This window comes from Thrips palmi, unplaced genomic scaffold (assembly GCF_012932325.1).
Source record: "Thrips palmi isolate BJ-2018 unplaced genomic scaffold, TpBJ-2018v1 HiC_scaffold_8, whole genome shotgun sequence".
NCBI lineage: Eukaryota > Metazoa > Arthropoda > Insecta > Thysanoptera > Thripidae > Thrips > Thrips palmi.
This window is the reverse complement of record NW_023144635.1, coordinates 7,125,272-7,140,233: the sequence shown is the minus strand read 5'-3', so window position 1 is coordinate 7,140,233 and position 14,962 is coordinate 7,125,272. Positions and strand designations below refer to the sequence as shown.

Below are 14,962 nucleotides of genomic sequence, written 5' to 3'. Positions count from 1 at the left end.
AGGTACCCCCTGCGGTTAGTCCTAGCCTCCCCCTCCCCTCCCGCGGCCCTCCCGCGGCCGTCGCCCCACCACCATCCCCCTCCCTCCCCCGCGCCGGCGAGCCGGCTTCCCCCACCCGGCCGCCTTCCCCCACCACCGGCACTGCCTCCACCGCCACCGCCGCCTTCTTGGTTTAATCTACATCATTCACTATTCTTTTCCTCCTCCTCCTCCTCCTCTTTTTTCGTCGTCGGACGAATGAGTGTTGACTAGCGAGGGGGGGTCGGGGCCCGCGCTGCCCGTGCTGCCCCGCGCGACGCCGAGGCGAAGCAAGCGGAGGCGAGGCAGGCGAGGCTGGCGAGCAGTAGCAGTCAGGCATCGAGGCCGTCCCAGGCCCTCCCCGACCCGTCCGTGCGCGCCGAGCAGCGCGCATCAGCGCAGCAGCGCCGAGCCGGGCCGCGCCGCGTCTGACAACCTAACCTCAACGCGCGTTGCCGCGAGTGTGCGCGTGTGTGTGTATGTGTGTGGCCGCAGCAACAAGGACTACTTCTCGTGTGTGACAGTGTGCAGCAAGACGTGGTGACAGTGCGTGCGTGTGTTTGTGAAGTGCAGTTTAAGTGCATCAGCGAAAGGCCAGTGCAGTGGTTGTGATCTCTGTGGATACCCTCCGTGCTGGATGTACTCGATTCTGGATATTCTTCGGCCGCAGTGACCCGGCCTTACGCTTGAGGTGAGTCCATGGCGAATGTTTGGCCGAGGGCCGCGACGCTGCGACACGTGTACCGACGCCAGCAACGCCAGTGCGGCGTGTCAGGCGCTCCATTCGTCCCTTAATTGAACATACTGCCGGTCGGCGAATCCGAGCGACGCTACAGGATCGCGTGTTGTCCGGACACGCCACAGCGTCCGCCGTCCATGGCGATTGTGTCCATGGCACACATCTATGGACAATTTCAGTCACCGACTGGGAACAATATTACGTTACTAAATCGGGTGACAAAATTGGACCCAGCTGGTGTCAAATTTATTTCCGGCTGATTACAATTTTGTCAGCAGATTTGGTAATGCACAAAACTGTTTCCAGTTGGTAAGAAGAATTGTCTTCAGACTGTGAGCAGTCCGGATGAGGAGGCTTTTCAATTGGGACAGCGAATGGAGTGAAATAGACACGCTGGGTGACACTAGTTGTCCATGCGACTACAGGCGGCGGCAAAGCATTTCGGCGTCAAGGTGACATCGCGGTGTTGGGCCGCTAAACACACGGTCCCATGTCCCTTTCGAAACCGGACGCTGCCTTGAGGTGTGCTCAACAGCCCGGTGCCGGTTTTACCTGACAACCGTGTCACGTATATAAACATTGCTTCTAAAATTATTGATAAAATAAGAGGGCGGAATTTGTCAAATGGCCGAGGTGCCGGCGGGTGACAGCCGGGGTCGGCTAAGTTTATTCGTCCGTGCGCCGGGTCGGTCTCTTTTTCAAAATGTTGCGTCTAGTTTACCAATTCAGTGGGCAGTAAATAGACAACCCCCGGCTTTTCCTTGTCCCCATCCGTATTCGTGAAACGACAGCCCGCGCCTGCTCGTGGCGGCGCGGTGACAGACTCGGTGCTTCTTGCGGCCAACTTGTTGGTCCGGCCGGCCCCGCGACATGGCCCCGGGACATGGTGCCCGCGACATCGGCCTGCTGCACCACTCCGCCGAGGCCACGACCGTCCCGGCACCGTCCTCATCCCGGTCGATCAAGATGCCCGGCACTCGGCAGCGCCACGGCCCCGGCGACGGCCCCGGCCTCAACGATAATTATATTCCGTAGAAGAAAACGGACGATGACAGCGGCGGGACAAATCGAGGCGATGGTATCACGCGTCCGAAACAAGGTGTACCCGTCTATCGCCGGCCCCATCTCCGGTTTAAAGTTCAAACCGTGTCCTCCCCTCGTTTTGGCACGCCTCGTTTTATTTGATAAAACGGCCGCCCCTTTTCGGGCAATATTCCGGAATAGCGGCGCCGGTCGCTATCGGGTGCAAACACACCGGGTACTCGACGGGTTCTCCCTCTCTCTCTCCATTAGTCCTGTTTCGCGGCTGTGTTAAGGCGCCGCGCCGCGGGCTTATCGGCCGCCTTGTGTACACGACACAAAAATTTACTCCTCACTCCTGTGGGCCCCCCACCTTGTCTGTTCCAGATAGGTGCGATAGGAGCTTCGAGTGGACAAACATGACGCGCAGCAATTAACTAAGTGCTCGCCATGGGCAAGAGGGCCCGGTGGTGACCCCCCGGTGGTGACCCCCGGCCTGGCCGTCGCCGCCCTGGCCGCCGCCCCGGCCGCCGCCATGACCGTCCACGCCGAGCCGCGCTGAGAACAAGTCCAATCATATGTGGGCCGCCCCCACACCATGTCCCAGCTGGCCTTCCGAGGATCTCCACATAGCCAGGTGAGTGTCTGTGCGGCGCCCCGTTGTTCGCGACTCGCGGCGCGGTGTAGTTGGCGCGCCGTAAAACGCGCTCACACACACATGCACACATGCATGCAAACGCGGCTGGCGGCAGATGGGCCCCGTTTCGTTGGCGCGCTAATCTGGAAAGTTAAGCCCTGCGGCCCGCCGCTTTGCCAATTGTGTGGTGCCCGCACAATGTGCTCATCGCAGTGTGTGGGTGTGTGTGCGGCACGCGCTGTGTGTGAGAGTGCAGTGGGCCGGAAACCGACAAATAAGATTTGCGAAAAGCGCATCCTCGGTTGTTGTGAGGGTCCGCCCGGGCCGGGCCCGCGGGCCCGCCAGTGCCGCCCTCTGGCACACCTGACGGGCCCCGCGCGCGCTTAGCCTCGCCGAGCGCCGCCGTGCTCCGGGGCCGGCTGCTCGGGGCCTGGCGGGACCCCCCGCAAAGGACGCCACATCGTTCTCATGAATGTCGCACGGCCCGCGCACGGCCCGCCCGGGACACACACATACACACACACATACAAACAAAACACACACGGTCCGCTTATGAAAGTGGCCCGAAGCGACCGTCGGGGGGCTCTCTGCTCTCAGGTGGCGCAAAGCCGCCGTCTGTTTTCTTGTCGAATCACTTTGGTCCAAGACCGGCCCGAATTTAGACACTCGCAACTCAGCGGATCTTGATCTTCTCTCCTTGTTTCGGCTTATCTGAATTATTATTCCTCGGAACCGCGACCTAGAAGAAGCACGCCGCGCCGCTGCGCCGTCTCAGTGGAGTGAGCACACAGCTGCTTTGGGTCGCGGGGGGCCAGGCGGCCGGGCCAGGCTGCGCGCGGCCAGTTCGCGGCCGTAGGATGCGCTGCTCGAAGCATAATAAAAAGGTCGGCTCCCGCCGCGTCTAGCGCGCCGCGTCTAGCCCGCCGGCTTGCCTTCATTCTCACACACACGCACCCACAAACTGCCATTTTTTTCGCTCGCGATTTTGTAACTCACAATATTGCCGTTGGTCATGCACGCCCTCCCTGCTCGCTGCTGGCCGTGCTGGCCGCACCGGGCCGCCCTTCTCGCGCGGCCCGCCGGGAATCCAAACGGCCCGACACGAACGCCACCCGAAGGGGCCGAACGCCACCCGAAGGGGCCGACCGCCACCCGAAGGGGCCGAAGCCAGGCTCGAACGGCACGGCCGGCGCGGCCGGCACGCGCGCCAAGGTGAAAAAGAATTGCGCCGTTTCCGCAGGCCACACGCAAATTCGCGGATACGCACACACCCACAGCCACTTCGGACACGAACACACCCCGGCCTGTCGCGGCGGTACAAGCGCGGTCACTTTCCCGGCCTGGCCGCTACACTGCTACAGCGGCGGGGTCAGCCTAAACGACGAGAGCAATAAACGCCGCGGGAAATTCGGGCGTGATTTGTCGCGAGCAGACGACGACGCCGACAGCGCCGCCTATCGGGGGCGGATCTAACAAATAGTCGGGAGGGCCGCGGCGGCGGGGCGTGGCGGGGGCACACGTGTCGGCGTGATTATTTCGAGTCGAAAATATTCGAGCTGAAACGGTCCGATAAAGAGTTATTTACTACGCTGCGGTACGAAGTAAGCAGGTAGCTGGTAGCCTCGCGCCGGGGCCGCGCCGCCGCGCTCGTATTTTCCCGCAAGTTACGAGGTGCGCACAGCGCTGCGTTGGAACCATTCGCCGTCTCGCTCGCGCCCGCGACCCGACCCGACCCGACCCAACGACACGCCGCCGACCCGGCCCCGAATTTTGCATGCCACGCCATGTCCGCCGCGCCACGCTGACGGCAGGCCGTGTAGAGCCGTCCGCTCCCACCTCGGGGGCTGCGAGAGAAATTCCCTACTTTCAAATGTTTTTCAGCACGCGGCTGGCGGCTGGCTCCTACGAGGTTTTTTTTTGCGTTGGTGTGTGTGTGTGTGTGTGTGTTGTTTCTGGCTTGTGCGAGGAATCACAGAATTAGAATCAGCGGCGGCACATCGGCAGCAGCGGGGCTTTTGTTTGACGAAACCGGTTTTCCGCCGTATAGTAGTGTCGGTCGTGTCTCGTTCACTCGTCGCCCACTCCGCTGCGCTACACACACACACACACACACACACACACACACACACACACACACACACACACACACACGCACGCACGCGCCGTTGCTAAAGCCCGCGCCGTATTTGGCCCGCCTCGTAAAGGCAGCACGCCTTTTATCGCGTGAGAAAGGCCCAATAGCGCGGTGGCGTAATGAATCGTTTCATGTCTGCATTATGGCGAAAAAGTGAAGAAGTTGGGCGGAGAGGAGCCGCGCGATGAGGGGCTGCGCGGGGCGGGGCATGGCGGGCCCCAAATCTGGGCGCCGCCGCGCTCCTCCCAAACGGGCAGTAAAACTCGAGCAATTAGCAATGGCACACCGCCTCGGCCCGCCTCGGCCCGCCTGGCCCGCCGCGATTCCCAGACGAGAATCAAACTCCACTTCTTTACGACCCGTGCGTGCCCGCGTGCGTGCCCGCGTGCGCGGAGAAACGCGTTCATTATGGCCTCCCGATCGGCGACCGGCGAATTTCTCATACCGCGCCGCAAAGTGGCGGCGTGAATGGGGCCCGGCTACGGCCCGGCCACGGCCCGGCCGCGTGGGTGGATTAGCCTGTTCACCTAAAAGGGGAAAATACCCTTGTTATTAATTAGGAGCGCTGCAGCAGCGGCGGCAGCAGGGCAGGTGCCTCGAGCCAGGACCCTAATTACGTCGGGCTTACAAGACCCGGGTATATAATTTTAGGCCCAGGCGACGGTGGCACTCTCCGTGTGTGTGTGTGTGCGTGTGTTTGTCCACCAACAACAGGGATTAATCGGTTTGAAAATAACGCCAGAAAACAAGGTTTTAATGCGCATTGGCGGCGCGCGCGCGCCGTACATGTGTAGCCTGCCTTATTATGCAAAGACTAGTTTCACAACTTTTTCCGGATATGAGGGTGGCGGGGGGGCGCTCCCGTTTCCTGTTTCATGGCATTTTTCTGAACCCGCGACGCGGCGGCGGCGGCCGAGTAGCAAGGTAGCACGTGTGTGCGTGTGTGTGTGTGTGTGCGCGAGCGTGCGTGTGTGTGAGACTGTTGGCAGCGCTGTTCGCAGCCTTGTCGGGGAATAAAAAAGCACAGTAGTGCTATCAAGGCAAAACATTGGCGCGCGAGAGAGCTTGGGTGGTGGGGACCTTGGACCATCATCGTAACAGACACTAGCGCATTTTCGGCTGGTGTTCTTCCTCGTCTTTTTCTTAATCAAGTCATCACCCGAGGCTTTTTTTTTCGAAGAACGTCGTCCTCGTCGTCGCCTTGCCTAGCGCCATGCGATTAACCGCGATAGAACAGCGGTGCATACTAGTGAGTGAGTGGAGTGTGTCATGAACAAGCATTGTTCACCAGGCGTCACCATGCAAATTCGACGAGACTTTGTGTGTGTGTGTGTGTGTGTGTGTGTTGGTGTCATTTGTTTACGCTGCCTGCTCATCGGGTTAGGCCGCGCATTACATTATCGCGCTGTAGTCACCTTCACAGCTCAAAGCTCCAGGTGACGCGGTGCCGCTCCGATAAGGCCTTGCCGCGGCACGGCCGGACTAAGTGACGCGACGCGACGGCGGCCGCGTAGATTTAACAGCGTTTTACTTTTTGTGCGATATGGCGCGCGTACAAGGGCCGTGTGTGTGTGTGAGTGTTGGCCGCCACTCAGCCACCCTGGGCCTCTGACCGTTCCCATGCGGACGTAGTCCGACGTACACGGACAGCATACTACCACGTCCTAATGTTAGGTGCGGTGCAACACGCAATCCGAAAACCAACACAAACACTTTCAGGGTTGCTAGGCCACTCACACGTACACACACTGACATACACACACATGCGGACGGACGGGCTACACGGCCTGCCCCCCCGCGCTCGTTTGGTTACGGGCTGTGAGCATGTGAATGTGTGTGTGTGTATTCTAATGGGGTTTCCAGTTGCCACTTTTTGGCGTGAAATGGTGGCCTGCTGGCTCCCCCTCCACGCCGCGATGCAACCTCGCCTGGAGATGCTAAAGGTCAAGTAGCGCAGCCATCGAGGTTTCTGCAGCCGCCACCAGGGCGCGCAGTGGGGCCGTTGTGACGGAAGCAACACGTGTTGCCTGTTTGGTGTTTCTAACGGCTTGATCAGTCTTCACGCAAATGGAAAAAGGGAATGGGATAAAAAGCACTGCCGAGGCGAAATTCGATAATTAATCTGCCTTCCAGTTTAATCGTGTAATGGAGGTCGCTCCGGCCACTTCTCTGCGGCTTTTCGGTTGGTAGCCGCGGAGGCTGCAGGAGGCTGCCGGGGATGGAGCGAAGAGAGAGAGACAGAGAGGGAGGGAGGAAAAAATTGATGAGGGGAAAATGGAAATGAGGGCCTCGGCGTTATTGTCATTGGCTTTATTTCGCCTCATCCTCTTAGCCGTTTGATGAAAATGGCTGCAATGTACTGCATCGCCGCGTTTCGCTTATTGCGTTACGCGACCCTGGCTCTGTGTGTGAGAGAGTGCGTGAGTGTGTAAATGGGGGCAACGTGACAAGCTGCTATTCTCGCGACGGCTCCATGACTAAATTACACACTTTGGTCCCCGAAATTAACAACGCGCGCGAGTTGGGGGGCTCCGGGGCGGCACGGCAGGGCCTTGTTAGCAAACTACCGCCGCACATTCAAATTGAAACAAGTTATCAAAAAGCGGCTGTGTTTGCCGTGGCGGCGGCCATCGCTGCAGCGTCGCCGCGGCGGGTGAAGTGGGGAGGACTGCACTGGAGAAGCGCAGCTCTCGTCAAGCGGACAGGCGGGCAGCCCGACGGACCGGCAGACCGGCGGGGTGGTTCACCCTGATTCCTAAGTATTCGTTGGCCGGGGGATGAAATGATGAAATGGGCGCTTCATCGATTTCTTCTTTTCTTTTCTACCTCGGTGGCCGGCTGCGCCTTGCGCGGTGTCTCCTCCTCTCCTCCTCGCTTGACGTTTCCTGCTACCCGCGTGCGGGCCGCGCTATTGTTCCATCGCGCTACACACGACGTCATTTCCATACGTATGTATTCTAATTGCTCCTCCTTTTACGCGCGGTGGGACCTTACAGGCCCCGCTCGCTATGCGGCGCCGTGCAGGTGGTCTCCTTCCCTTCGCCAGGATTGCGGCAGTGCATCCGTTTCGGCCACCTCGCGCATCTGCAGGTGGCGGACGGTGCCCCGGTGTCTCGGTGCGCCAGGACTGCCAGACCTGTTCTACACGGCGCGACCATTTGCGCGGCGTTGGCATTCATCCATTCAAGCGCTTGCCGCGTTGAATAAATAAAACATCGATAGTGGCGACGAGGCTCGTCTGTGCGCGCGCGTGTGTGTGTGTGTGTGTGTGTGTGAGTGTGAACCGAAAATGTACAAGATGTAAAACACATCGGCTTTATTAGCGTAGGTGTTGACCGTGCTGACATGTTAGGACCCACCAATCATTTTAATTTACTATTTGTTGAAGTTTTTTCGTTTTTACTACTGCGCCTCTGGGCCACGCGCGCGTGCGCAGCTGAGGCCGTCCGGCCGGCCAGGTCGGTCGGTTTACGCTAAATGCCATTAAGGTTGGCGTGGCGTGGCGTGGCGGCGCGTAGCGCTGCGTCTGTTTTGGGGGAGTTGCCTCGGCGTCGTACACGAAAGATCGCTATCTCCTCGTCAGCCTTCCAGGCCCCTTCCAGGCCCCTTCCAGGCACCTTCCAGGCCCCTTCCAGGCACCTTCCAGGCCCCTTCCAGGCCCCTTCCAGGCCCCTTCCAGGCACCTTCCAGGCACCTTCCCGGCTTCCAGGTTTCGGTTGCTTCGAATTAAACGCTTCCTGGCCCTAGCCTCCTTCCCACAGTGAGTAGAAGAAAGGCCGCGAGGGAGGTACTGTATCGCGACACTGATTCTGTCACGCAGGCGGGCAGGCTTCCAAACTCTTCTCGTAGCACATTTCGCGCAGCTGACCCGCGGCTCCAGCTTTTTATAGGTTCCAATTCATCGTCAGGCTGCTTTGCGGTGCAAGGCATGCGAGTCACGGACTTCCGGAAGGCCGCAAGGCGGCCCGGCGCGGCGCGCGGGACGCATCGAAAAGTTAATCAGTTAATGATGTGTGCCGTGCGCTGCGGCGCACTGCCCTGCCGTGTGGCTCGCGATGTCGCTCCGCGTTTAGGCATTTAACGGTGACTGGCAGGCCGGTCACTTTATCGCTCTGTTCCCAAGCCATTAGAACACGGACCAGCGCCACCAATAATTACAGCTAATACTGTTCGAGGTGGTTCTGCCTTTGGTGGTAGTAATGGCCACTGTTGCATACTTGACTGCTGGAGGCCCTCCCCCTCTTCCGCGCGCAGGGAATGCGAATGCACCCTTTCCCTGCCGGCCCTGCCCCCAGACAATGTGACACCTTGTCGCCTTGATTACCGCCACGGAATACATTTGCGTCCTTTTCGTGTATTTCGGCATTCCACGGCCACGTTGCCCTTGAGGCCCTTGGGGGCCTTGGGGGCTCCCCGAAGGGCCCGTAGGGCGGGCGAGGGTCGGAGGGGGGTGCGCGGGGTCGTTGTAACCACGTGCAAACGTAGCTTATATGCAAATGGCGGCGGTGGCCCCCCGCGCGAGCGGTAAAAATGCCGTCACTTGGACATTCATTTGAAATGTAAGTTCCGCGCGTTGCCGCGCCGTGCACGCCAAGCGCCCCGCCATAGCCCCGCTACACTTTCGCCCAGCAAGGGCTTTGGCTGGCTGTTCGGGCTGGCGGCCGGCCGGCGCGCGAGATTTAAGAGTGTCCATGTCAGATTACAAGCCCGCCCGCCTCCCCTGTTGGTCCAAACAAGACGTGACGCCCTGAATGGCCGGCCGCGTTATAGAGACCTCAAATGAAGACGTATTATGTGGGCCGGGCCGCGAGCCCCGCCCGCGAGCCCCAGGCAAGCGGCGAAGCCCCCGACAGGGCCGGCAGGCGCACTGGGGCATTAATGTGGCTTATTGTGTCGCCTTATACAGGCAACGCGTTGAGTTTTAAGGCGCAGTCATCCCCTTTTTCCGTTCAGAGGGGATAATAGAAAGCCCCGTGCGTGCGTGCGTGTGTGTGTGTGTGTGTGTGTGTGTGCTCACGTCCGACGCCCCGCCAAGTAGTAGTCACCGTGTCTCCGAGCAGTCCAAGTATCTATCCATCTTGCTAGCACTTCGCTTGTCGCCCCACCGGCCAGTCAGTATGATTTATCACGGAATTATGTATGCCGAGCGGTGTGTTCGGTTCTGTGTGCGTGTAGCAACGGGAGCCTCCGCTAAGTTTCACCTCCTCCTTATCCCATTCTGATTGCTCCCCGTTGCGCCGTCGCGCGATGGTGGGACAGCGGGCCTGCGCTTGGGCCTGCGTGCGCAGAAAGCCCGAAGACTAGGCGGCAGACAGGTATGCACCATTCAGGTTCGGTTCCCCCGTGCACACACTGTGCACCAGCCTAGTTCCATACGATTATCTGAGCTGGATCATGCCGAGGTGAGTCAAAGCGAGCCTCTAATTAATTGAATTCAAGCAGCGGGCCGTGTTCGACTTTGCGGTGTAACGCCTGGTTATTATTAAATACAAATCTGCATGGATCCTCCCCTTTTTCCCGTGCGTTTGACACACGCAAACGCAAACACACACCCGCACACACACACACTGAATCAATTCCGTCCGAATGAGCGCGTCTTTTCAAAGCATCCACAAAGAGGAAAAGGGGGCGCCTAGAAGACAAATTGGCTCACGCACTCCGACACTCACACACACACACACACACACACACACACACACACACGTGCGCGTGTCGATGGGCGTGCATATAAATACCGGTCCCGCGCGACGCACACACGTTTAGGCCCTTCAGAGGGGAGATGAAGCGCGCGGTCGCCACTGTGTGAAATTCGGTCGGGCGGCCGCGACGCCGCGGACCGTCGCAGCCAGATATAAAAGACCTAAAGAGGTTATGATAGAGATATATTACCATAAGCGAGTGCATATGTCACATTGTGTGCGCTCGCGCCGAATCTGTGTTTGGAGGGGAGGCGGCTTGGCCCGGCGGCGGCCCTGCTCTGGATGGGACGGGTGTAAATAAAAGTCACTGAAGCAGCAGTAATGCCTCGCGCCACCCCGCCCCGCCCCGCCCCGCCCCGCCCCGCCCCGCGCACCCGCAGGCCGCGCCCTCCCCGCGGTGCGGTGCGGCGCGGTGTCGGCCTCGGTCGCGCCGAGCGGTGGCTCCAGAGCCAGGCATGGCGCCGGGCATGGCAGCGAGGGCCTAAGGCAGCGGCGCAGCGGCCATCTCGCCGCGAGCCGAGCCAATCGCGGCGCGCCAAGCCGGGCCAGCGCGCCGCGGCCGAGCCGAGCCGGGCACCGAGCGACGCCAATTATTCTGTCATGCGAGCTCACCTGCACACCAGAGCACCGGCGGAGGGGGTCGCCGCGCTCCGCCGCGCGGCCGCCAGATTTAGACGGACGGCACGACAAGTGTTCATACTCGCGCCAAAACTTTTCCCGCGCTATCACAAGGGGGCGGGGTGTAAGGCGACTTAACGACTTCTGGCAATAACAACCGTGGCGCGGCGTGGCGGGGCGGGGTGGCGGTGTTTGATGGCGCGGAGGGACGCCGAAATCGCTATTATCATTCACGTTGGTCACGGCCACTCGCCGCGCCCCGCCGCGCCGCTTTTTAGCGGTAATCGGCAACGCGGCGACGCGGCAGCGCGACCAACGAGTTCCATCCTATCCCGAGTCGCAGCTCGGCTGAGCTCGGCGACGGCCGCGATGATGCTGTGAGAAGCGCGGTGGAGCGTGCCCCGTGACTCCGCGTCCTCCCCTCCGGCCGGCTGCCGCCGCGGCCGCCGCTGCATGGTGATGCCCGGCCCGGTCAAGGCAATATTTATATCTGGTTTTGTTCCCGGCGGTGCCCGCGCAGTCACACAACGGCAAACACTATTATTTAGCGGGATGAGCTATGGACGACACGATTTTGCGGTCGTTTAAGTGGTGATCACACGACGCACACACGGGGCTGTTGTTTAGTTAATGGTGGTCGTGTGTGTGTGAGTGTGTGTGTGGAGGTACTGGAACGGTCTCTCCCTCGCAGATTACATTGTGCGACGCTCACTGTGTGACACTTCTCGCGCATAACCTGAACGCGCCAAGATTTATGCCAGAAAAGTTAGCAAACATTGAGTTTGTGTGGACGTTGCCGTTTTATGTCTCCTCTGTGTGTGTGTGTGTGTGTGTGTGTTTGCACGACTGTGTGTGCTTGTGTGTGTGACACTACCACAGCGCGGCCGCAACTCGCTTTCCTTCCTTCCTCTGCGCGCGGCGCGCTCCATGGGAAAACTATGATGTACGCGGGCTTCGCTAGCTTCGCCAGCCCAGTCCATTCCGCTTCTTTCCAGTGACTGGACGCGAGGGGACGCCACAATCAAAGTGCCATCCATCGCGGAGGCGGGGGTGCGACCGTGGTGCGACCGGGCCGCGAGGGCCGGGGGTGGATGGAGGAGTCAAGTAGTACGCTGGCGAGGCCCGCCCGCCAAAACCCACACGGTCGCAATCAAACCCCGATTCGTCTCGGCAGGGGGAGGGCCGCGCGTTGCGTCGCGTCGCGCTCGGCTCCCACACGAAAGCACGAAGGGCGGCGCGCCGCTGACCGGCCACTCTATAAATTGCCTACCCAACAAGGCGTAATAATTGGCACCGGGGCGGGACGCAGACGCGCGGGGGCACTGGGAATGGCGCCTCACGCCATGATGCATCCCTGCGCTTTAGGACGCCAAATTGAGCAGTGCACCGTCGCGGTGGCAGTGCCGGCAGTGCGAGCAGTGACCTCCTTGGCGACTAGCCGCGCAAGGAGCCCCGCCAACCCCTTGCTTTACGATGCTGATGACGGAGCGCGCCGCGCCATGCCGCGCCACGCCACCACCTCCACAATAATAATGATAATAATACCTCGGCGTACACGTGCAAGCGGGGCCGGGCCGGCCGGCCGACACGTTTTATAGCTCGGCGTTGTGTATTTAACCTGCAATGTTAGTAACGAGGTATAACAGAACACAGTCTTTTCATTAACAACACCCGAGCTGGCCGACGGCCGGCCGTGGCAGTGCTGCGGCGGACGCTGCCCCGGAAATGACGCGCACACCGTGTCGCCGCGTTGCGCTGACCAGTCTCTTTCTCTGTTGCAGCCTCCCGGACCAGTGACCCCGCCGCCCTCGAGTGTGCTGTCTGGCGCCCGCTCCCCCCTGCCGTCGCCGCCGACGCCCCAGGACCGCGCCGTCCAGCCGCCGCTGCACCCGCACGCCCAGCACCCCCTCCTCGGGCTGAGCGCGGGCCTCAGCATGGCCGTGACCACCATCACCGGGCCGCCGCCCGCGCGCTCCGCCGCCTCCCCGCCGGACTCGGCGCACTCGGCGCACTCCGCGTCGTCGCGGTGCTACGACTCGGGCGCCGCGAGTCCCCCCGAGTCCGCGGGTCGGACGGCGGAGGGGCTCGCCGGCCTGCCCGGCGCCCCGGGACTCAGGCCGCCCCCGGCCGGCGGGCCCGGCGGACGGTGCTGCGACACCGGCCGGCCCATCTTCACGGACCCCATCACCGGGCAGACCGTGTGCTCCTGCCAGTACGACCTCCTCAGCTACCAGAGGCTGGCCTCCGCGGGGGCCGGCCTGCCGCTGTCCATGTACTCGTCGCCCTACCCCGAGGGCATGGCGGCGTACTTCCCCGCGCTCGGCGCGGACCAACCACCCTTCTACTCGTCGCCGGTGAGTGCCGCCTACATCGCGCTGCTGCAGTGTAGTGGAACTAGCGCGGCCGCCCATTCGTCATGTGTTTGAACACTCAACAAGTTGCCGCCGGGCACCAGCGGGCCCCTCGTGCAGTGCAGCACCGTGCAGCACACACTACACGTACCGTTTGTCCCTCTAAGTCTGAGTAATGCCGCTTTTGAGCTGCTGCGTGCCCTCCTTCTCCTCCCCCGCGTTGGCCTTCCACAAAGGCGGGGCCCGGCCCACGCCCCGGCCGGCTCTCGCGAGAAACGGTATAATTCTGAGTTAGTGCGCTACTTCCATAATTAAATCTTAACTGTCATCACTGCGCGTGCACATGGCGCCAAATCTCCGGCGCCTGTCCCGCGGCCCCGCGCCGCGCCGCCCGGCCGCTTGTAGTTACGACGGGAGTTAAGCAGCTCGAGTTACGCCCCGCCTTGCCCGCCTGCCCCGTGGGCCACCGTGGGCCCGGCCGCCAAAGTGGGGAGGTGCAAGCACACTGCAAGCTGGTGGCCCCGGACCAGTCAATCGCCACACCTTGCTTCCTGAAAGTGAGAGCCACTCCTTTCCTTTCTCGCCCCCTCCTTTGTCCGGAGACGGAGAGTCCCGGGTGACACCGCCGAGGTGCCGTCTTCTACCTGGGCGTCGTTAGAGCGCCTCGTCGGCCGCGCTGTCACTCTGCGCCACTACTTATGTCACTCACACACACGCGGGCCGCGTTTTTTTGTTTTTGTTATTTCACCTTCTTTTTTCGTCCCGCTGCACCGCCGCCGCCGCCGTGCTGCTGTTGGTTTTATTTGGTGGCGCTGCGAGCCGTGCCGCCCTGGCTCCGTTTTCGCGGGGAACTCTAAACCAGGGGAAAGATGACGCAGCTGTCACGACGACCGTTTGACATTCCCCGTCCGTGTTTCCTTCCAATTGCTTTTATTCCGGCGGGATAAAAGGTCAGCCACTAATTGGGAGCGAGTCGGCGGCAAAAGGGTAGAAAAATCTCGAGACGACCCGCGAGGTGCCACGGTACCTCACGTATATGACTAGCCGCGTAACGGGGGCAGCCCGGCCGAGTTCATAAATAAGCCGGCTAAAGTGGCGAGGCGAGTGTTGATGTGTCGATGGATTTTTGCGTCCCGATTAGGCCAGCCGGGCGGCCGGTGCGCGCCTCCCGAGTCCAGGAAGGCAGCGCACCTGCTCCGAGCTGCTCCGGGGTGGAACAGGGAACGGGGGGCCTGGCCGTGGCCTGGCAGTGGCGTGGCGTGGCGGGGTACCGGACACACACGATGTTCCGACGTCGTTAATTCCACGTCCCAGTCGTCGCTGCCAGACACTTTATCGCGCGTTGTCTGTGTGCGGAGCTGAGTGTGTGTGTGTTGTGTGTTCTTCCCTCACACCGGACAATTTTTCGTCGACCGTGAAAGTGGTTTCCGTACAGTTTCCGCCCGTCCGCCGTGTGTTTGTCCGTTTGGTCCCGCGCGATCCGTCACGCGGTCCTCTTTCCCTCCTCGCCGGGCGTTTAGGTCCCTGGACGCTCACTCTGTGCGCGCGCTCCAGAGGGAAGGACATTACACGCCTTGAGACCTTGTCGTGTTTGTGTGTGTGGGTGTGAGTGCTGCCAGTTGTTAAGTCGCCCTCATTGTCTCGCAGCGTGTGATTATCGTAGGAAATTTCTGCCGCGTTTTGGTCCGCTCCTGTCCGTTCCTGGCCGCGCTCACGCCACGCCACGTCACCGTTCCCAAGTTTGAG

The 14,962-nt window shown here is 60.9% G+C and overlaps 1 protein-coding gene across 1 annotated transcript in view; it reads left to right on the top strand.

The window, feature by feature from the left end:
* Window positions 1–357: 357 nt before the first annotated feature.
* Window positions 358–14,962, top strand: part of LOC117653719 (iroquois-class homeodomain protein IRX-2) — a 37,371-nt gene continuing 22,766 nt past the window's right edge. Inside the window, exons 1-3 of the mRNA XM_034399571.1 lie at window positions 358–709; window positions 2,165–2,414; window positions 12,647–13,219. Of these exons, the coding sequence (XP_034255462.1) occupies window positions 2,376–2,414; window positions 12,647–13,219 (612 nt within the window). The 5' untranslated portion in view covers window positions 358–709; window positions 2,165–2,375. The remainder of the gene's footprint in view (window positions 710–2,164; window positions 2,415–12,646; window positions 13,220–14,962) is intronic.